Raw genomic sequence first — 21,206 nt, forward strand, 5'->3', positions numbered from 1 at the left:
GATTTGAAATACAACGTCCATTATATGGAAGATTGCGGCACTGGTGGTCGCAGATGGTGTGTATTGGAGTTGATATGGCGTTATCATCAACAACAGGCTATCTGGATAGGGCGACGGGTTACGCCGCAAAAACAACATCCGACTCCAATGTTTCGCCATTGAGTTTGCTTATTTAGATATGCCGTTGTTTCCGTGCCTCTAAAAAGGCCGAGTGTTGATTTTCATCCCCTGAAGCTCCGACAAGCGGCCTACACGATGTCAAAGGAGCACGGACATACTCCTGTCAACGGGGTTTCTGACGAGAGGAAGGGAACAGTCGACCTGAACGTTGAACCATTAGATTCTGATACGAATACGCCAGCAGATACCAACAGAATCGACCCAGAGGTAGACCGCACGATCTCCCATTGCATCCTCAAGAATGGGGACCAAGTTCGCATAACATGGACTTTAGAAGAAGAGGCTCGCATTGTCCGAAAGTTGGATATTCTCTTTCTTCCCATATTCGCCGTCAGTCACACAGCATCTCATACTGTATATCGACGCTAACGATCGCGACAGTTGATGTTTACATGGATGGCCATTGATCGCACAAACGTGTCAGGCGTGCTGACCTCGACCTTTCTACAAGATACATCCATGACCCACGACCAGGCCAATACAGGAGTTTCTCTTCTCTGGCTGGGAATTGTCCTGCTCGAGATCCCCTCCAACGTAAGCTTCGTCCCAGCTTCTCGTCTGCCCGGTCCTAACTCTTATTCCATGGCAGATCGTGCTCCATCGCATAGGCCCACACTACTGGATCCCAGGCCAAGTCATTACCTGGGGCTTTATCGAGGTACTGCAGTCCCAAGTCACCAATGCCGGTGGGTGGTATGTTGCGCGGCTATTTCTAGGGCTGGCAGAGAGCGGGTTCATCCCCGGGGGGCTGTACACGCTGTCGAGATGGTATGCACCCGATGAGCTAACGAAGCGTACGGCGGTGTTCTTCCTTGGACCGTCTGTTTCGGCGGCATTTGGGTCGCTGATTTCAGCGGGAGCACTGACTCTACATGGGAAGGGAGGGCTTATGGGTTGGCAATGGTTAGTTCGTTTTTTTGTCGTGCTGGTTTCGGATTGAAGTCGGGATTTGTCTAACGGAACCTTCGACCAGGATATTTGTTATCTGTGGCGTATCTACCATATGTGAGCAGTCACCTGGATCTCAAGCTTGTTACACCACTGACAGGCGCGATAACTATAGTCGTGGGCGTTCTGGCTCTCGCTTTAGTACCCAAGTCTCCCTACCACACAGGAAACCTGTTTGGCGGTTTGATCCGTGTACGAGGCTGGCTCAACGAGCATGAAGCCGATATTCTCACCGCACGTCAAGCGCGAAGATCCGATCATCATGCAGCTGGATCGAAGCTCAAAATCAGCTGGAAGGACATGTCAGCGCTCTCCTGCCCTTCTCCCGGTTCTACCAACTGACTTCACACAGAACCGACGTCCTCTTCCACTGGGCCACCTGGCCATACCTAATCACCTGCCTATCCGGCCTACAGAGCGTCAACGGCCTAAGTACCTGGGGAACAACAATAATCAAGTCCCTCGGCTTCAGCAGTATCCGGGCCAACCTCCTCAACGCCCCAGGGAGTCTGCTATCCGCGATATTCGCTATCGGGCTGTCCGCCACTGTCGACCGATATAACCGGTTCGGGTATCCGATTCTGTTTGCGGGCGTGTGGACGCTCGCTGGCCTTGTGGCGCTTTATGTATGTCTACCCCCATATCAATTATCAAATACAAATACCGGAGTGCGGGTTCATGTACTGATAATAAACCGGCAGTCCCTCCCAGTGCAGTCCGAGAGCTCGTGGTCGTTCTATGCAGCGTACTTGATCACCCAGGCCGCTCCGTAAGTAGCTCCCAACGAATATGCAAACTACTTGGAGATGGTGACTTATAATATCGTCTGTTCCATAGAGGCTGGCAGCCGATCAACGTAACCTGGCTATCACGCAATTTCGCAACACCCCAGAAGCGAGCCGTGGCGTACGCAGTATACAGTGAGAACCCCTTTATCTGTTCTACCCTGATGCCGTTCATTAGAGCCGCTGAAAGCATTTCTTACTCACGTTTATTAGTTGGATGTTCAAACCTAGGCGGCACGTACGGAAACCAGGTATTCAGGGCTGTACGTTAACGTTTCCCCTTCTCATACGGAGTACACTTCAGGCTAATATATAGATATGATTAGAGCGACGCCCCTGGTTATCGCAATGCATGGATTGCCTGTATCTCCCTAGGCGCGGTCTGGCTCGCCGTGACGCTATTGCAGATAATTGCATTCAAGTGGGCGAATAGACGAGCCGCACGGGCTTCTACGCAGAGCTGGGAATCAGAGGGTGCTTACAACGATGGGCAGGGGCGGAAATATCGTTACTATTGGTAAAGTGTGATCTTACGGGCCTATAAGGGAGGCAACAGGCCCTGAAAACAGAAGCAGAAGAAGGAGAAATTAAACACACTGTGGACTATGACGGATTCAAAATCACTAGCTTAGTGGTACGGTATATAAAAGACTTGAGCGCTGCCGTTGAAACAACGATTCTCGGGCTTTATACGACCTGCCTCGTGGTAGAAATAGGATGAGCGATCGTTGATTAGCGCCCTGCCAGAGCCAACCAGCCAGTCAAATGCAGACCATCTGATCGGTAAATCAATAGGCGCTTTCTGGGAACCATGGCGGTTAACTGTTTGATTCCATTTGTTCAAAGACTGCACTTTTGCGCGCGGCTCCAGGGGATGGTACTTTTGACAGCGGGGCAGGGGGCTGAGAATTTCAGCCTCCCTGGAGACCATCGGATTCTCAATCCTCAGTACAAGGAAGCCATTAGTTCGGTATGTCTCCCATGCAACCAGACGAATATCGAAGTCGACATCGACATGCAGGCCACAAGGGAATCAAGTATCTAGGGCCCATCGAGTCGGAGAACTGGCCGAGCCACTGGCCAGAAACTCGCCGCAAGCTGTTCCATGATATAACCACATTAGGAAAGTCTTTATTCGGAGATTTCGATGCCGGAAATACAGCTGACTCAAACGAGAAACCATGGAGGGGGCAAATTAAACCAAGGGCAGCTAAACTGGCATTCCTCGCGACCAGGTGCAAAGGCGAGGGTAAAAACGAGCGTAGCTGGAGGGCCTCGCTGGAGCATGAAGTCCTCTACCGGTTCACAGTCGAAGTATCCTGGTGAGGGCTTTTTTTTTTTTTTTTTCCGCGGGCACGATCCCGCATAGAATGTCCAATGCTGACCGGCCTAGTCCAACTTGCCGTGATAGACTGTGGCGCTCCGAGATCGAGGCCGCAGTAGAGTCGACTGAAGATCAAGCGTTATCGTTGAACGAACGGCGCAGGAACCGCATGCCCTGCCGATGCCCAGAGGGACTGACTCAGAACCGGTACGGCCATGGACGAGAAAGATAGGCGAGCCCCGCTAATGCGTAGTATAGGGACTTCCACGGGGTCAATATGATTTTCTCTGATCGATCTGAGACTTCCATCCATTACAACCCACCCCTACCCATCCAGTCTCGTGGAAGGAGTAAGAAGAAGTACGAACTACCTGACAGAGTGTACGGATTGATCGAAACAGAGAACCTCAAAGCTTTACTAGACTCAGCCGACGGGCGTGTTCCCTATGATGATGAAGAAAGGGTACTTCGTGATACGCTTGAGGCTTCACCGTTCAAGAGCGGTCGTGAACCACTATTATTCCCATTCCTTCTTATCGAAGCAAAGTCGGACACTACTGGGGACGCGGCCGGAGTAGAAATGCAATCGGCCTTTGCCATAGAAAGGCTACTAAGGGTCCAAGATCAACTTCGCCCTGCCACCGAGGTTGCGACCGGTTGGATAACGGAACCTGTGGTGTGGTTTTTCGGCTGGCATGGTCAGGACTGGTATGTCAAGGGCAGCTTCATAAACGACGCCACGGAGCCTGATCCTAAATATGTAAGTCGGCCGCACATGGTGGTATGCAGCGAACTGAACTAACGAGCGAAGTGCATCCTAGACCTGTGGCAGGGCAACATTTGCTATCAGAGCAGTGCATTGCAGCTTCTGCTGATTGTAGATTATATTTTTGACTGGGCGCGCGACGGATACAGGCCCTCTATCATGAATCAGTTGAGTTTACTGGCGGCGCTCGAGATGCAGTCTTTTGATCCCGATATATTCTCCACCATTGGAAGAAGAGCGTCAAGGATTACCTCGTTCTCCCAAGATTCAATTCGTATGAGTACAGCAGACCCCGAGGGGGAAACCACTCAGAGCTTGGGCCCGAATGTGGATGATCGGCTTTCGTTCGGTGTGGTAAGGGATGCTTCAGTTGTCGCAGCTCGACTTTTAGCTCTGCACATAACGACGGCAAACATCGATGAATTTATGACTTCCTTCACCGCATCTGTGGCCGTGCCAAATATCATACACAATTTGAAAAGATCATGGCGAGTTACTGGTGATACTTTGTCACGCATCCAGGCTGGATGGACTGCGGCAGATCAAGAATCCACACCAGAAGGAATCTTCTACGTGAGAATCGCAATCCTTCTCCACGTGGCAGATGATTGGACTCCCACACAGCAGCTGAGCTATATTGCGATATCCGAGGAAGCGATTCGATTAATGCTATCTCGGCGTGAGCTATCCAGGCATCACGAGTCGCTTGAAAGAACAATCCGTACCGTGCCCACCGTCGCAGCATCCAAAATCGAACCCTTCATAGCATCAATAAAAGCACAGACTATAGGGAACAATCTGACGGCGGCTATGGGAATGGTCTCACTGACAAGCTTGTATTCCCGAAGCCCCGGAGGGATCCCATCAAAGTGGCGTCTCGATAAGACCAACAACTTGTGCGTTGGATTTGCGTTAGATGGCATGGTTGATGTTATTCATGAAATTTACGCTGCAATCGAGATGACTAGAACCGGGGTTACAGACTCACCTATCCACACTGCCTCGAAAACGACGGCGCAGCCAATGCATAGCACCGAGCCTTGTTTGTGGCCCCAACTGAATCCCATATGCCAGGATAGGAACGGATGTGCATTGGTCGACCAGCTGGACGTAACTGGACATGGACCAAGATATTGCCTTTACATTCTAACGAGGCAAAGTTTCAACCCCTCTAACACCGCGGGTATAGTCAAAGAGCTATCTGAATACGGGCTGCACTACTCCGCTGTACCCTTGAATCCCAATCGCCAACTATATCAGTACCTCGGCCATTTAAACAGATCGACAAACACCACGCGCCGTTGGCAAGGTTCGGACCGCCTAGAGCTATTGAATGATTGGATATCAGCACTCGAGTTGCACCCAATGCAGCCGATGTGGCCCGGGGAGACCGTGGAGTCTCCTATTATTATATTATCAAGCGACGAATCCGAGGGAGATCAAATGGAGGACGAGTAAGACTGAATTAGATATAGGCAAGCATCTTACAGCCAACCTGCACCCAGTCAAACAGGAACAGGATATTGACATCCGCTTGCCTATCTGGATGCTTCAATCGGTTCCGGGGATGAACGCTGCGGCAATACAAAGCTGGGTCTCTGCCCGACACTGCCCTCCAGGGGGACAGAATGCCTTCACAGTCAGGTTTCTTCCATCGACCTCCATGGCCAGCTCGTAATGAATCTCGTAGTATTTTCCACGACGGCCCGACTTAACCTCCAACAACCCCTCTTCCCTGACGGGGTCGAAATCTATTTGCAGCATTCCGAAAACCTCAGCGCCTGGTTACAGTTGGGTGTCAGCCGCAGGCAAAGGAAGAATGATAATGGATAATCACCTTTATTGGGTTTGCTATCTGCTTGGTAATGATCACGGGCGTTGTCAAAATCAGACACCCAAACTTTCTGATAGATGACGAGCTCGTTATTGATACCGAAGACCTGCCAATTCCGAGTTCGGAATTTCTGGTGTTTGCTCAGTACCAATTCCTGCGTCCGTTAATGGTGGGCTACAGAGAGTCGAACAGAACGCAAGGGAAGGCCACCTTTTTTATCACCCAGTCTAGAACATCATGTATATACATCTTGCCATCATGTTCTCCATCAGTCGGGGTCGCCACCCTATGGGCTGACAGCCTCAGGTTCCGCTCCTCTATCTGGAGGAATCCAAAGTTTGACTGCACTATTCGCTTAGGGCCGTCCGATTTGTTCATCGCACGGAAGACTGCGCCGTGGGAAACAGCGACGGTGGGATCCCTTGGGTACGGTAAGTCAATGGGTCCTTGAACCGAATTTCAGTAACGACTCACAGATTTCTAGGCGCATACATCTGCTTCAAATCCTTGAATTCCGCCTCTATATGTGCACGGAAAATGGGGGCTTCTGAAAAGCCCCCGGTCAGGAGAATTTTCTATATATGGGGCATTAGCGTAGGTCGCAAGGAGGCGATGATTGCTGGGAGTAGAGTTTGGCTCGCATATACCTCAACGTTCAGGCCTTTAGCTGCCACGGCCCTGATCTGCTGGCTAATGAGTTTGCTTATGCCCTGCAAACTCGGCTTAAAAAGACCCGCAACTTCGCGTCTGGGGAGACCATTAGTGTATGTCTTGTAGGGTGCGGATAGATGAACCTTGAAATATGGATAGTTCCACTCCCGAATCCCAATGCTTCATTTCTCTGAAGACCAGGAATGGGCAGCACTGTGGTCCCATCTAGCCCAGCCCGGGGTTTGAAGTCTCTTTTAACCTCATATTCAAAGTTGATCATGAGCCCATTCTCAATGGTATACTCAAGGGAAGGTCCCTGCACCGAGGTGTAGGGGGTGCTTTTGATTCGGTTGATAACTTTTTCTTTGAGAGCTTGATTCACGTAGCTTGAGCCACAATTACTCCCTTTGTTGCCAGTTAGAGGCCTTGTTAAGAATTGAGAGGTTTGTAAGTGACTAGCTTCTGCTTACCTGTGGGTGCCACAACTTCCTGCACCCGAAACGGTCGTTCCCGGTCGACCTTGTACGTGATCGCATCCTGATGTTTTGTTATAGCACTGGACGTAGGGTAAATAGGGAACAAGCCTTACCACGGTACCACCACCTGCATCGCAGACGATGAAAACTTCGCCTGCCTTTTGTACAAGTCAGTATGATTCAAGGAAACAGTGCAGGCAGGGACAGGGCCATGGACTTACAGTCATTTTTTCGATTCCCGACCCTGCTTCGAGGATATACGCAGCAGCAGCTTCAGGTTCATTGAGTACATATGGAGGAGTAAGGTCCCCTAGTTCGATTCCACGTGCGATATCCAGCAAGACTTCCTGCATGGTACGTATGGCTTTGTGCGGCCACCCGGCAGGGACACAGAAAACGAGTTCAACCTCACACTTGGCATCAAACCCTTCCCTGTCCTCCAGAAATTCCTTGGTATGTTTCAGCACCTCGCGCAGGTAGTCTCTGGTCACATCCACTTCGTCCTTTTTAGCTCTGTGTAAGGTTCTCTTCAGCTCTTGGCGGGGCCCTCTAGTATCCTTCTGGTCCCCCGGAAGGAGCAACTTCGCATATTGAATAATCCGGTTTCTGCAATCTAAGTTATCATCATCACTCTCCAGGATAGCCCTCCGAGCCCCGTAGCCCCAGTGGAATTCATCCCCGAGATACCAACTCTCACTGGGTACATCTGGATTGCGGGAGCGGCTACCAGCGCCCGGCCAATGTGTGACGGAATGGATCTGCTCGCCGCGTAGAGTCACGGGTGGGTTATCAGGATCGAACTTGACGTAGGACACGGAGGAGAAGGTGGTGCCGTAGTCGAGCCCGATGATGAACTTGGTTCGGACCTGTTGAGATCCACACGTGGAGGAGGGGGACGATTCCGGCGGCCCGCCCGGGGATGAGGCGGATGTTCCCGCTGCCGTCGTGTCGCCATTGGTGCTCCCACTCCATAAACTCCGGCTGCGACTGGGAGAAGGATCAAGCATCCTGACATCCTCATCGGTATCCGGCACGCCGGCGTCGGACTCAACAATGGTTGATGCGCGGCGTCGCTTGCGCGAGGCAAGGCCCCGCAGGTTCGCCATAGCTTGTGCCTCGGGGTCGAAGAAAATCCTATTGGAGGCCGGACTGCAAGGCACAGGAACTCTGAGCGAATTTACACTTTTGAGCTGGGCAGCCGCCGCAATTTATTGCAGTCCAGTCGGCTTCCGCTTTGGGCCACGTCAAATCGGCCCCTCGAGACAGCCCAATCAAGGCACAGGAAGTCTGCCTTGCTGCCTATGCGCTAGGTTACAATGGGGGAAAGGTGCTGGTATCCCTGTCAATGGGGATTCTCGCGTGACGCGCCAGCCACATTGTCCGTCCCCTGGTCGGCTGAGCCACCCTGACGCTAGACCTTCCAGTTGACCGCTCGTTCACCAAATCCAGCTGCGGTTCTGTGTTTCGGCGTCAGTACTCCATTACTCCCTCCTCCTCGACAGTACGGATAGCGGCGCTCAAACGGACATCAAACCACTACCTCTGATCCTTTCGATACCCAATCCCCTCCCTTCCCAATTAACTGCGTACAACGCCAATCATGCCGAAGGATAAACATGGCAACGCAGATACTAGCGCTCTCGTCGAGGTTGTGGTCCCCGCTCCCACTCGTGGTATGATGGGCTGGGCTATGCTAGGCCCTGGGGAGACCTTGACGCCGCACAAATCATGGGGAGGATCGGAAATCAAACAACAGAATATTCTTTCAAGAAGCCGTAAGCGACCTGAAAGAGATTCCGCAAGCCGCGGACCGGAGCGTGAGCCAGAGTCCAAACGGAGGGCATCCGAAAAGAATAGCTCGTCAAGACAACATATTGAGGCCGACATGAGGCGAGAGATAACGCGCCTTGGAATTCAAAATGATCTATATGCCCTTGCGGAGTCAGAGGAGACTCGAAGACTCCAGGCTGAGGTGAAACGCCTAGAAAACGTCAAAGCCGACCTGAACAAAACGGTGAACCGGCTGATGTCCAGCGCCGCTCAGCTAACATCAGGGGAGCCTGGAACGGATAAGGACAGCTTGTTACGCAATAAGGAGGCGGTAATCCAGGAGCAGATAAACGTAATTAAGGACCTTGAAAGAACCCTGAGCAAGTGCTTTGAGCAAGAGGCCATTCGTTCGAAAGTCCGCGATATAGACCTGGCAACGAGTGCAACCAGTATTGGTGATGCAATGACGGCTATCAAACTCGGCATTGTTAGTACAGCAGATCTGTTATCAAGCTGTATACACCCTCCTAATAAAATCCCCCGCCGTTCTGTGGTTGGCTCCAACATTCGAGATCTATTACAGATAACAGGTAATGACAACAAAGCACTTCGACTAATGCCCGATTTGGCCTTCCGGGCAATACTTTTCCGGATAGTCTGCGGTCACATTCTATGCTCTGAGATGTGGGCAGTTTTCCACACCGGAGGATTCATGTTGCGAGCCTACCAACGGGCTATCCAACACGCCTGTGAGTACCGGGTCACTACTAGTTGTTGAATTGCCAAAATAGGGTTGCATTTCTAAAGATAACACAACCTCTATGCTCCGGGCAGCAGGTATCGAGTTCGCCGAAACATTTCACAAAGCTGCTCTTCTCCACATGGTGGGACATGACACGCAGTTCGAAACATGCTTTCTGGCCGCGCACGCAAAGGAACTACAACAATATACAATCCAGATGCTAGAGCCGCTTCTTGACCCCGCAAAGGTAGAGAAAACGAAAGCGGACCTCCGTCGGGTCATGGATCATCTGTTCCTCCAGGCATTCTCCTTTCGGGCCCAATGTCTCCCACCAGATGGAGTACGCTACGAAGTTATCCAGTTCAAGCCGGGCGAGCCGTTCAACCACGACACTATGGAGGCACACGATGTGACAGGCAACCGATACCAATTATCAGGCTTGGTCGAGGGAACGAGACGACGGATTAAGCTATGCGTTCATGGTATGGTGGTGGCGCACCGCTTTCAGGATAGCCAGGTGGAGGGTCTCCAAAAGATGAAAGCGATAGGCGAGTCATTTATAGCTTCAGAAGTCACAGGCAGTAACGGAGTAACAGGGGGAGACATCGTCACTGAAAAGGCAATTGTAATTTTGGATTGACCCACGGCGTGTCGAAGGCTCGAAACTGCCCTCAGCGAGCATATTCACCGTGGTTTTACTGTTATATACCGAGATCGCGAGTTCAACAAAGCGCAGCACGCAGATTCTAGAAGGCTGTCGCTGCAGCCGCGCACATTAAAGTGAAGGCACACTAGGTCCCTGTATATACATGCATGATCATGAGGGAAACGTACTGCGGACTAGGATGGGAAAAAATGCGGACCTCTCACAAGGTAACATATACGAGTCATGAGAGGACGATTCTTCCCAAGACTACTGGGCTTGCTCGAAAGACGAAACGCCTGCACACCATATATTTTGCCCTTTTGGACTCCTGTGTAGGATAGAATACCCTTGCCATTACGACACATTAAACTTGAACTTCCCATACACATGGGCGCTGTCAAGATCAAATAAGTAAAAGAAACCAAGCCTACAAGGACGAGCACCCATCTGTCTCATTGTCTTCACTTTCGCTTTCATCGTCATCCCTATCTCCTCCCCACCAAGCGTCATTGAATGCAGGCAGCATTTTTATTTGTGAAGAAGCGATCTCCAAAAGGAGATTCTCGTCGCCACAAGCGGTATTCCAACTGGCCCCCTCTAGCAAATCGTTATATTCGTGGCCGGGAGCCTCTACGCTGAGGAGCATATTCTTGGGGAGGTAGCGGCCCGGCGTGCCCCAGAAGGGCTTTCCAGCCTCGTCCCTCAAAGTCGGAAATGACCCCCCGCTGGTATTATGGGCCCAAGCCCGGCGTAGAACTTGCACGCAATAGTGGAAGTAAAGGTACCTTGCCGCCGGTCTGAAGCTCGTGCGGAACTCCAGCCGCTTTCCATCGGCCTCTCTCCACGTCCTCTGATATCCACACGATATCGTTTTGTCCAGTCTTTCCCATGTCGGGTCGATGACCCTCAAGCGGTATTCTATGGTCTCCCGTCGCATCCAGGCAAGAAGCTCGGCCATAGCAGGCCGTTCTGGCAAATCTGGGACGATGACAAACTTGCCTGAGTCGAACCACTTCGCAACCGGCTGCGCCACTACAAGCCCATTCCGGACAGATAATAGCTCTTCCGGCCGTCGTTTCCCAAAGATCGCATCCATCGTAACTTGGCCATGCATGTATGGGAAGAGGTGCACCGCCTGCGTGTAGTATTCATCAACCATGTCCCCAATATGGGACACCAGAGCCAGTCCTCACCGGGGTGCTTGGCGTCATAGACCCTTATGAGTTCGGCACGGAATGTTGACTGCTGGCTGGAATCGCGTTTCCCAGCCCCGGTGCTGAACACACCCAGACCCATTTTACTGGTTGTGAAGAGCTGCCTGAATGAAGCCCTGTAAAACCGCTTCAGCTTCAGCGACCATTGACTTTCTTCCAGGCCGTTTTGTCTATCCTTGCAGATTTTGACGGTCGTCTCCTGTGCTTTGATAGTTTGAAATATTGACTTGGCCGCATCTGACTTTTCCCATTCGGATGGGGTTCCTTCAAAATCTCGTAGAGATATCTTCCGGTCAACCTCTGCCCGCTGGAGAATAAGGCTTTCGACCTCGTGTGAGGCAGCCCAGAAACTGGCGTTGAAAGACCCTTGCGCCTTTATCCGTCTTTTCTTAATGCGAATCCTCTCGTTTATCCATCGTTGCTGTGCTTCTAGCGACAAGGGATCTTGAACCCGGGTATCAACTGGGGTGTTGGCTGGACGCTCCATGCCGTCGGGTTGAGGGTCTCGTTAGCTGATAAGGTATATTGAGTGCTTTCATCGAGGGTAGTGTGGTGAGGAGAGTATGTAGGAGTAAGAAAGGGTGGGGATGAGGGATCCTTATATTTCCTGGCAGACTTAAACTTCGTGTTGTGTTACTTGGAAGGTGACCGGTGGCGTGATGTACTGAGGAAAGAATCGAGGCAGACTGCGAGATTTACCAGACTATTGACGGACATGGTCATGATGAGTCACCGGTAGGTTTGTTAGAATAGTTGACAGTGAGGTACAAAAGCTTGAACTGTCGGTTCCCTGGGAGAAGTAAACTCTGGCTTCACCGGCAGCGAAGGGCGAGAGCCTTATCTCCACTTATACCATCACTTGTAATCTTTGGGTATTGTACTCTGTGAAAAGAATGTTATCAACCCATACTCGCTCAGACGGTGAGTCCTCTCCTTCTCACCACCACCCACATGCCGAATCTCAGCAAACGTAACAGTCGAAACAAACTTCTGTGACTCCCAAGCCTTCGTCATCCGATCATAAATCTGATACAGCTGCTCCAGTCTCAGACCCCAGTCTCGTACACAAAATATCAAACGAAAACCGACGACATGAGATAGAATCCTCCCCAGACGAAGAACGCCTTTGCTTGCAGTCCAGCTTTCCGGGTCCTGCATCAACCACTAAATAACCACATTAGCAACCAATTTCCCTTTCTGTGATCGAAATATGAGAGCAGAAAACTTACTAGATGATGTGGCATACCCAATAACTCAATTCATCAACCAATTCGACGCCGTCGTCTGGGAAAGACATTTCGCTCGTGCCTTACGCAGGAACAACTGACCTGTGACAACCCACGAGCCGGGAACCCAGCTACAGGCCAAAAAAAAAAAAAAAAACAAAAACAGAGAATATAGACATGATCGGAGGTGAATCCAAGTGGTCGGGTGGAATTGATTCGATTCACCGGACATTTGTTGACTGACGTATTGATAGACTCGGAGATCCTTTCCCGACCTCACGCATCGGAATCACGCACCGAGAAACAATGCATACGCTAGGATACTCAAAGATAATGGAAAGTAACCAGATTGTGGTCAAGAGATATTGATCTAAAACATAATATTCAGCTGTCTAATCGACAGGATACCTCGTCCCTCCCTGCCGCCGGATCTCGTCCATAATCTCCATCACCCGGATAGTCTCAGAATGAGGAATAATAGCGCTCTCCAATCGCCCATTCAAAACATCCAAAGCGATATTATCAGCCTGGTACTGGAATCCGCGGCCGGGATGCTGGAAGTTGTACGTCTTGCCCTGGCCGCGAGCCACGTTTGCACCCGACTCTCCCCCAAACGGTGGGTAGACAGTGAAAGCCAGAGGAAGCGAGGGACATTCACCGTGCACTTCAACAGACCCAGCCGTTCCCTGAATCCGAGCAAGCAGGTCTGGGTTACCGTTTTCCAGCGTTGTGGAGGTGACGATACCCTGCCGGCCGGTGGACGGGTACTGGAGAATCGCACTGGTGTTAATCTCAATATCCTCCCAATGAGTCTGCGCGGCAAGGATCTTCGGCTTAGCACGGTCTGGCGTCAGTTCAGGATCCAGACTCAGCATTGCCCAGGTCAAGGAGTAAACTCCCATATCCAGCAGCGAGCCCGCGCCCATCGCATTCTGGCGGTAGTACTTGTCCAGCGGCAGGTTCGGGACATCCATGTACCCCCCGAACGAGGATGTCGCGCGGAAGATATCACCGATTGCTTTTTCCTCGTGCAGGAGGCGCTGAAGCTCATGGGTTAACGGGCGATGGCGGAGCCACATCGCCTCAGCAATGAACACGCCCTTCTGTCGGGCTGCGTCAAACACCTCCCTTGCCTCGCGGGCGTTCAGGGTGAAGGGTTTCTCGCAAAGAACATGTTTCCCCGCTGCGATCGCGTCGAGGCAATTCTTCTTGTGAAAGGCGTGCGGTGTGCCGATGTAGACGATATCGACGTCTGGGTCGGCGTAGACGTCCTCGTAGCGACCGTAGATTTTGGGGTTCTCGTCAGGGCAGTATTTCTGAGCGAACGATTTCCCTCTATTCACGTCTGAGGTTCCGATTGCGTGGACAATATGGCGGACTTTTGCGTCGGGGCGAGACAAGACCAGGTCGGAGACGTACCAGGAGGCGATCTTGCCGGTCGCTGTTCAGTTAGCCAGAGTCTTGATTCTGGAACAGGCTTCTCACTCAGGATTCCCCAGCGGATAGATGGAAGTTGTGACATGATTGTTGGACAGATGTTTCTCACTCAATAACTGGGACGCATGAATGAACTTAAGGAACTCAATTGCCGTCGGATTTTGAGCTCCGAATGAATTCCCCGCATCGGATACAAAATTAGGGCTGCCTGACCAAACATCCTATTGACCCACAGGCATCGATCAGGCATAGCCAGCAGATACCCCGGAGTTTCAGTCTATGGGATAGTAAGGACAGACTCCATTCTCGCCCGATGCACACCGTAGGGTATAAGACCATCCACGGCGGATGCTGTCCACGATGTTCCTCATTGACTTACCATTCCACCCACCATGACTTCTCTCCAAGATAGTCGTTTAAATGTCGGAATCGTCAGTCTCAGCCGCATGGGCAATCGCCATGCAACGAACTTCCTCCGACTCGTTCCACGCACCTGGCTACTCTGCGCATGCACACCGGCCCCAGCAGAGCAACGATGGGCGAAGAATAATCTCGCTCCTCACGGCGTGTAGAAATACTCGAGAGGATTGTAGTCCCAGAGCTGCAAGCCGTGGTGATTGTATCAAGCGCCTCGTTGCATGTACCGCAGACCCTCGCCGCACTGGACCGCGGCCTGAATGTGCTCTGTGGGAAGCTCCCTCGTATCGTAATCAATGGGAATACGGAGCTAATGCCAAGCCAAGCCGCATCAACCCCGCGTCTTGTTGTCGTCGTCTTGACTACAACAACCCTGCTGGTCGTGAGCCATGAGCCATGCCCCGTTCACACGCGGATTATACCGTGGCATGGATCACGGCGCTATCCTTGGAGCTGTCTGCTGGGAAGGAGATGTTCGATGAAATCCACTCGCAGCTCCCGCAGCCTCCCACGGACACAAACTCATATTTTCTCGGAAGCATTGCCGGGCACAATGTCGTGATGGCGTGCCTGCCGGCCGGTGTGATCGGGATCACACCGGCTGCTACAGTGGTGGCGCATCTGCGCTCCACATTCCCTAGAATCCAGTTCGGGCTCCTGGTCGGGATCGGAGGGGGCGTGCCTAGTGCAAGCAAGGATATCGACATCCGGCTAGGCGACATCGTCGTCAGCAAGCCCACTGCAACTTACGGGGGAGTGGTGCAGTATGACTACGGAAAGGCGATAGGCGATGGGCAGTTCCAGCAGATGGGTGTACTGAACAAACCGCCGGAGATACTCTTGACCAGTATCTCCAGGTACCAGGCCGACTACAGACGCGAGGAGAAGCCCGTTTCGTCTCTTCTCTCGAAACGGAGTACCAGGACAAGTCATATGTTTGCGCACCCCGGGCAGGGTCACGACCACCTGTTTCACGTGTCGTACGCTCACAAGGGGTCTGAGACCAGCTGTGAAACATGCGATGTGAAAGGAATTATCCAGAGGAAACAACGAGACTCACCAGAGGAGCCAATGATCCATTACGGGCTAATTGCATCGGGCAACCAGGTTATCAAGGATGCGATGGTTCGAGATACTCTGGCAGAACGACACGGGATTATCTGCTTTGAGATGGAAGCAGCGGGCCTAATGAACCATCTTCCTTGCTTGGTGGTTCGTGGCATTTGCGACTACTCAGACTCGCATAAAAACAAGAGATGGCAGGGATACGCCGCAATGACCGCCGCAGCATTCGCACGACTGCTTCTGGCATCGGTGCCAAGGTCATTGACTCCCCGAACCACAGAGACAAGTATGTTTGCCTTCATTCTGGACGAGGTTGTCAGCGCTTCTAATGCCCCGTACAGAGGATGAATGGACCGATGCCGAAAGGCGGTGCCTGCAAAGGCTATTTTTGACGGACCCCGAAACGGACATGAATGCATTGAAGCGAAGAAAAGGAGGCCGTGCCCCTGGGACCTGCGAGTGGATCCTGGAAACAGACGAACTGAAAGCATGGAGTGGACAATCGCCTGGCAGCTGCATGGACAGATCCAATATATTATGGCTATACGGATACCCGGGCATTGGAAAGTCCACCATGGCCATCGCACTGGCCGAAATGCTCCCCGACACGCCGTCCTTTCATGAAAAGAACAAGATCCTTGTTTATTTCTTTTGCGATTCCAACTCTGAGGATCGGCGGACTGCTACTGGGATCCTACGCGGTCTGCTCTATCAAATCTCCCACAATAGCCGGAAGCTCATGAGGCCACTCAGGATGAAGCACGATATCCAGGGAGACAAACTATTCAGCTCGTTTGATGCACTATGGGACCTCCTCATGGAAATTGGACAAGAGCATGCCGGGGAGATCTACTGCATTATTGATGCTTTAGATGAATGCGACAGTACGGCTCAGGAGACTTTACTTACCCAAATCAGTGACAGCTTCCTATCAAGGAACAACACTCCAGGAGTACACATTCTCATAACCAGCCGACCGTACGAGGAAATTAGGAGCTACCTCGATGATTTCCCCAGCCATGATCTGGGCGCTTATGACAAGGTACAAGGGGATCTTGAGGTGATTATCCACCAAAAGGTGAATCAATTAGCACGGAAGAAAAACTATCCTAAGAGTCTCAAAGACCGGGCCATTGCCATACTCAAACAAAAAGCCGAAGGCACGTTCCTGTGGGTTGGTATAGCATGCGATGAATTGATGCGTGTCCGGTTAAGAGACGTAGTCAAAACGCTGCAAGAACTACCACTCTCGCTTGACTCTTTGTATCGGAGCCTTCTTGATAGAGCCATAGAGCAGAACGAGGACAACCAAGATACAATCATCCGTATCCTTGGCTTCGTCGCAACTGCTCGCCGACCACTCACCATACTGGAGCTGCTGGAGGCCTGCCAGCTCTACACGGACATGGGCCTGGAGGAGAGACTCGCATATGTCCACGAGGATATCACAATGTGTCGACTGCTGATTGTCGTGCAAGGGTCAATAGTTTCACTGCTACACAAGTCTCTCAAGGACTTCCTGACCAGGTCCGAGCACCACCACAACCGGGTGGTAGATGAGAGAAATGCACACGCTAGTTTTGCACATTCCTGCATTGACCGTCTACTCGAAGCATCCAGGACGGGCGGCGAGTTGCAGGTGAGTGATGCAGCTCACTCGGTGGCTCACACCGCATCATTCCTCCAGTATTCCGCCGAAAACTGGCCGGTCCATGCGCATCTAGCGAAAGATCGGTTCACCATCCTCGATCGCCATAGGGCCTTCTTTGATTTCAGGTCCGAGATCCGAGAGCAGTGGCTAGAATACATTCGGTTTCCGAGGCGGCGCTCGAATTACGCCAAGGTTCCTTACAACATGTCTATTTATCATATTGCAGCTCGGTGGGGGATTCCATGCCTAATCCACTACGCGCTTCCGAGACTCGATGGGAGCTCTACAGAGCCAGAAATGCAAAGATGGAAGAAGCACAACATCAATGCATTATTTTCCGGAGGGCGGACACCACTCGAAGAAAGCACTCTAGCTGGCCACGCCGATGTATTCCAACTTCTGCTCGAGCAAACCCACGGGAGAATCATGAAGGAGGCAGCTGTAGCACAGGCTGCGATAGGGAACAAGCAGGCTGGAAGGCAAATGATCGAGCTTCTCCTTGACCGCGAGGAATGCGAAATCCAGATTACGCAAGCGCTTGTTATCCAGGCAGTCCGTAATGGCAGCATGGAAACCGTTGAATTCCTGGTCCAGCGGCTGGGAGGGAAATTGTCCGTCACTGACAATGAAATCCGGGAACTGGCTCGAAATAGACAAATCGGTGCAGCGGTTCTAGATCTATTCTTCAATCGACTGGTTATATCCTCGCATCTGCCCGAAAACGTGCTCGAAACTGTGGCAATGCATGGCAATGCCGCTTTGATGACCATTCTACTGGACCGGCTGGGAAGTGGACTTTCACCCTCGTCTAGTGTTGCTTCAGCCGCGGTTTCGAATATGGAATATGGCCTTGAGATGCTGAAGCTTCTGCTCGGTCGATTTGGGGAACGTCTTCCGATTACACCAGGAATAAATCTCTTCAGCCATTGGAGCACGAGGGTAGAGTTATGGCACCACAGAGAAGATCTTCTGACGGAGTATAAAGCGCTGTTGCGTCTTGTCTTAGACCGGCTGGGCGGCAAGCTTCCAGCATTGGACGCACTGCTGGCGAACCTCATAAGATCACATTCGAGACATGGTGGTGAGGTGCTACTTCTCCTGTTGCAAGGTCGACCAGAGGAAATTCCCACGACTCAGGACCTTCTTGAAGCGGCAGCCAACACAGGACACGAAGGGCTGATGAAGCTCGTGCTGACTAGGGAAATAACAGACCTCCTTAACGAGAGAGTGCTTTCCATCCTCGCGCGGCGAGGGACGGAGGGGGTAATGCAATCATTGCTGCATCGGCTTGGAGACGATTCTCTGATCACCGAAAGCGTTATCGAAAACGCAGCGTTGAATGAGGGGCGCAACGGGCTGTCAATACTAAGACTCTTCTGCGCACGCCTGGGCGACAGGATCCCAATCACGGAGGGATCTCTGAGGCGCGTGGTGTCGAACAAAGGACTAGGGCTGATAATGCTGGACCTGTTTCTTGAACAGCTACAAGAGAGGCTCCCAGTTACAGAGAATACCTTCATCACTGCTGCGTACAACAAGGCCATTGGACCGGAAATTATCAATCGACTCGTACGTCGTTTCGGGGACAAGATGCCCTGTTCAGTCGTGGTGCTTGAAACCGCAGCCAAAGGAAAGGACGGCGGAGTGGCGGTAATACAGGCACTACTCTCGCATGTAACAAGGGGGCTGGTGGATATAGAGGACTTGTTGATCAATGTTGCTTCGGCAGGATGTGCTGGACTAATGATGCAAGCTCTAAACGATTACGGACGAGGCTCAATTACCATCACTGAAGACGTGCTCGTGGCAGCCGCACAGAGTCAAGATAAAGCGACGATGCAGCTTGTCCTTGGCCATGCAGGCAGGGTCATCTTGAGTGAACAAATACTTAAAGCCGCTGCTGGGGATATCAAAAAAGGCAACCAAATGCTCCAGCTGCTTCTCGCCCATCCTGCCTGTGAGGTACAGATGTCGCAGGAGCTACTACACACAATAATATACTCGACATCGAGCGAGGAAGTCAGTTCCCTGCTTCTTGGTTCCTATAAAGGGGAGCTACCAGTCACAGAGGGCCTTTTTAAAGCCACGTTGGACCACGGGAGCCATCGATTACTGCAACGATTGCTTGACCAGCTAGACAGCCGCCAGTCGATTCCGGAAGAAGTCCTTGAACAGTTGGTACGAAGTAACTTTGGGACGAGAAAGCTTTCCTTGCTACTTGACAGGAGTAGCAACAGTCTCAAGTTCACCGAAGTGGTCATCGAGGCAGCAGCCCGCAATTACTATTCCGGCAGAGAGAACATCACAATCCTCCTGGACCGGTTGGACACCGATGAACTGCCAGTAACAATATCGGCTTTGTCCTCCCTGCTTAAGAATTCCCAGGGCGACTTCAGCCTGAGCTTGCTGCTCTTTGAGCGGCTCCGAGGGAAAATCCACTTTACGGCAGAGCTTACCAGGGCTGTAGCCGCGTATGGCGATGCCCAGCTGATATATATGCTCGACTACCAGTACGCCGATATGCACATCACCGAAGACGTCTTGCAAGCAGCCGCAGGAAACAATAACCACGGTGGAGATGTCCTTAAGTGCCTGTTTGCATTGAACAGAGACAAGGTCCGTCTTACGAAGGGCATTGTGGAGGCTGCAGCAGGCAATTATAACCCGGGTGTCCTTTTATTCTGTCTTGAATACTGCCAGGATGACACTTTAATCACCCCAGCGGTGCTGGCAGCTGCCGCTCAGACCACGTCTGTGGCAATCGAAGCACTTTTCAGTCGCCAAATCAAGGAAAACATCATTACAGAAGAAGTGGTGAACTCTGCGCTACAGAATCACGGCCATGGCGAGCAGATCATCAAGCTCCTGCACAAGCGACTTGGCTGCCAAATGCCAATCACAGAGATGGTTCTCAGAGCGTCGGCCTTCTCATACCGCCATGCTGCGAGGCTTACTGATCAATTACTGCAATGGGCAGGCGACGACACCCTCGTCACGGAGAGTGTGGTGAAATCCGCCGTCAGCAACCGCATGTCAGGGCATGAAGTACTCAAGCTGCTGTTCAATCTCTTAGGGGATAGGGTCCCCATAACCGAAGAAGTGCTCCAGACAGCAGCCAGTAATTTCGAAGATGGGTATAGGGTGCTGAAGCTCATTCTGGAGCAAAGGCCGGGCACTCAGATCACGGAGCAAGTACTAGCGAAGCTTATAGCCGGCAACAGGGACACTGCAATGATAGAACTCCTACTTGAGAAACGCGGCCCCGATGCACCATTCACCGAGCAGGTGCTCATGGCCGCAATTGGGAACACTTCACACGGCTATGCCATTATGCGTCTCCTGATCAAGAAGAGGAAGCAGAATGTGCATGACTGCCTGTCCGACGGGCTCCTCTCGACGATTGCAGCGTCTGGAAACTACAGGATACTGCGACTCTTAGAAAGGAGCTTCGCAGTTACAATAAAGGAAGAATGGCTTCAGCTCGCCCGATTGTACCGCGCCGCCAGTGAGAGCAATGGCCCCGTTCTGGACGAGCTCATCGGACAAGGCGTCCCTTTAGATACAAGGAATGCCCGCGGCGAGACTCCCCTTTGGAGGGCTGCAAGTAGGAACCACCAATCTGTCATTCGGAAGTTACTGCAGACTGGATTTGTCGATGTCAATGCGGTTTCCGATTCTGGGGACTCGCCTCTGATCAGCGCAGCACGCGCTGGGTATACAAACGCCGTTTGTCTGCTGTTGGAGGCCGGCGCAGATCCGGATATTGCTAACGAAAACGGGAACACGGCGTATTCGATGGCAAAGATGAGGTCGTTTTTTGGGACCATGAAAGCCCTGGAACGGCATCAAATCCGATACTCAGTGCACTAGAAATAAGACTAAATTATCTATAATTTTAATAGACAAGCTTTATTATAGGTAGATCGTAACTAGTGAAGTAGTTACTAAACTTACTAGATTTAATATATCTAGTACTTCTTTATTTAACGTAGTAATTATAAATAGACTTATCAGAGAACGCGAATGCCTCTTTTACCTAAATAATCTGAGTGAGTTCTTGGACAAGGCACATAA

At 51.6% G+C, this 21,206-nt stretch overlaps 8 protein-coding genes across 8 annotated transcripts; 4 read left to right on the forward strand and 4 right to left on the reverse strand.

Moving 5' to 3' along the window:
• Positions 1-255: 255 nt before the first annotated feature.
• Positions 256-2,434, forward strand: APUU_40196S (uncharacterized protein; the record flags this gene model as incomplete). Its single annotated transcript, XM_041703241.1, has 10 exons — positions 256-510; positions 562-714; positions 770-1,083; positions 1,154-1,185; positions 1,244-1,430; positions 1,481-1,754; positions 1,830-1,897; positions 1,966-2,048; positions 2,127-2,176; positions 2,240-2,434. The coding sequence occupies 10 exons, from the start codon at positions 256-258 to the stop codon at positions 2,432-2,434; spliced, it is 1,611 nt and encodes a 536-aa protein (XP_041555946.1).
• Positions 2,435-2,885: 451 nt separating this feature from the next.
• On the forward strand, positions 2,886-5,461 carry APUU_40197S (uncharacterized protein; the record flags this gene model as incomplete). The annotated part of the gene is made up of 4 exons (XM_041703242.1): positions 2,886-3,235; positions 3,307-3,444; positions 3,496-3,997; positions 4,049-5,461. 4 exons carry the CDS (start codon positions 2,886-2,888, stop codon positions 5,459-5,461), a joined length of 2,403 nt encoding a protein of 800 aa, XP_041555947.1.
• Positions 5,462-5,554: 93 nt separating this feature from the next.
• APUU_40198A (Hsp70 family protein) lies at positions 5,555-8,070 on the reverse strand (the record flags this gene model as incomplete). Its single annotated transcript, XM_041703243.1, has 9 exons — positions 5,555-5,784; positions 5,841-5,991; positions 6,048-6,258; positions 6,312-6,412; positions 6,485-6,584; positions 6,632-6,893; positions 6,959-7,025; positions 7,078-7,122; positions 7,186-8,070. 9 exons carry the CDS (start codon positions 8,068-8,070, stop codon positions 5,555-5,557), a joined length of 2,052 nt encoding a protein of 683 aa, XP_041555948.1.
• A 494-nt stretch (positions 8,071-8,564) lies between these two features.
• APUU_40199S (uncharacterized protein) lies at positions 8,565-10,116 on the forward strand (the record flags this gene model as incomplete). Its single annotated transcript, XM_041703244.1, has 2 exons — positions 8,565-9,483; positions 9,572-10,116. The coding sequence occupies 2 exons, from the start codon at positions 8,565-8,567 to the stop codon at positions 10,114-10,116; spliced, it is 1,464 nt and encodes a 487-aa protein (XP_041555949.1).
• Positions 10,117-10,549: 433 nt separating this feature from the next.
• On the reverse strand, positions 10,550-11,823 carry APUU_40200A (uncharacterized protein; the record flags this gene model as incomplete). The annotated part of the gene is made up of 2 exons (XM_041703245.1): positions 10,550-11,257; positions 11,338-11,823. The coding sequence occupies 2 exons, from the start codon at positions 11,821-11,823 to the stop codon at positions 10,550-10,552; spliced, it is 1,194 nt and encodes a 397-aa protein (XP_041555950.1).
• A 368-nt stretch (positions 11,824-12,191) lies between these two features.
• Positions 12,192-12,633, reverse strand: APUU_40201A (uncharacterized protein; the record flags this gene model as incomplete). Its single annotated transcript, XM_041703246.1, has 2 exons — positions 12,192-12,500; positions 12,583-12,633. The coding sequence occupies 2 exons, from the start codon at positions 12,631-12,633 to the stop codon at positions 12,192-12,194; spliced, it is 360 nt and encodes a 119-aa protein (XP_041555951.1).
• Positions 12,634-12,954: 321 nt separating this feature from the next.
• On the reverse strand, positions 12,955-14,084 carry APUU_40202A (Gfo/Idh/MocA family protein; the record flags this gene model as incomplete). The annotated part of the gene is made up of 2 exons (XM_041703247.1): positions 12,955-14,003; positions 14,048-14,084. 2 exons carry the CDS (start codon positions 14,082-14,084, stop codon positions 12,955-12,957), a joined length of 1,086 nt encoding a protein of 361 aa, XP_041555952.1.
• Positions 14,085-14,887: 803 nt separating this feature from the next.
• Positions 14,888-21,002, forward strand: APUU_40203S (uncharacterized protein; the record flags this gene model as incomplete). Its single annotated transcript, XM_041703248.1, has 2 exons — positions 14,888-15,767; positions 15,823-21,002. 2 exons carry the CDS (start codon positions 14,888-14,890, stop codon positions 21,000-21,002), a joined length of 6,060 nt encoding a protein of 2,019 aa, XP_041555953.1.
• Positions 21,003-21,206: the final 204 nt, after the last annotated feature.

The sequence above is a fragment of the Aspergillus puulaauensis genome, chromosome 4, assembly GCF_016861865.1.
Source record: "Aspergillus puulaauensis MK2 DNA, chromosome 4, nearly complete sequence".
Classification (NCBI taxonomy): domain Eukaryota; kingdom Fungi; phylum Ascomycota; class Eurotiomycetes; order Eurotiales; family Aspergillaceae; genus Aspergillus; species Aspergillus puulaauensis.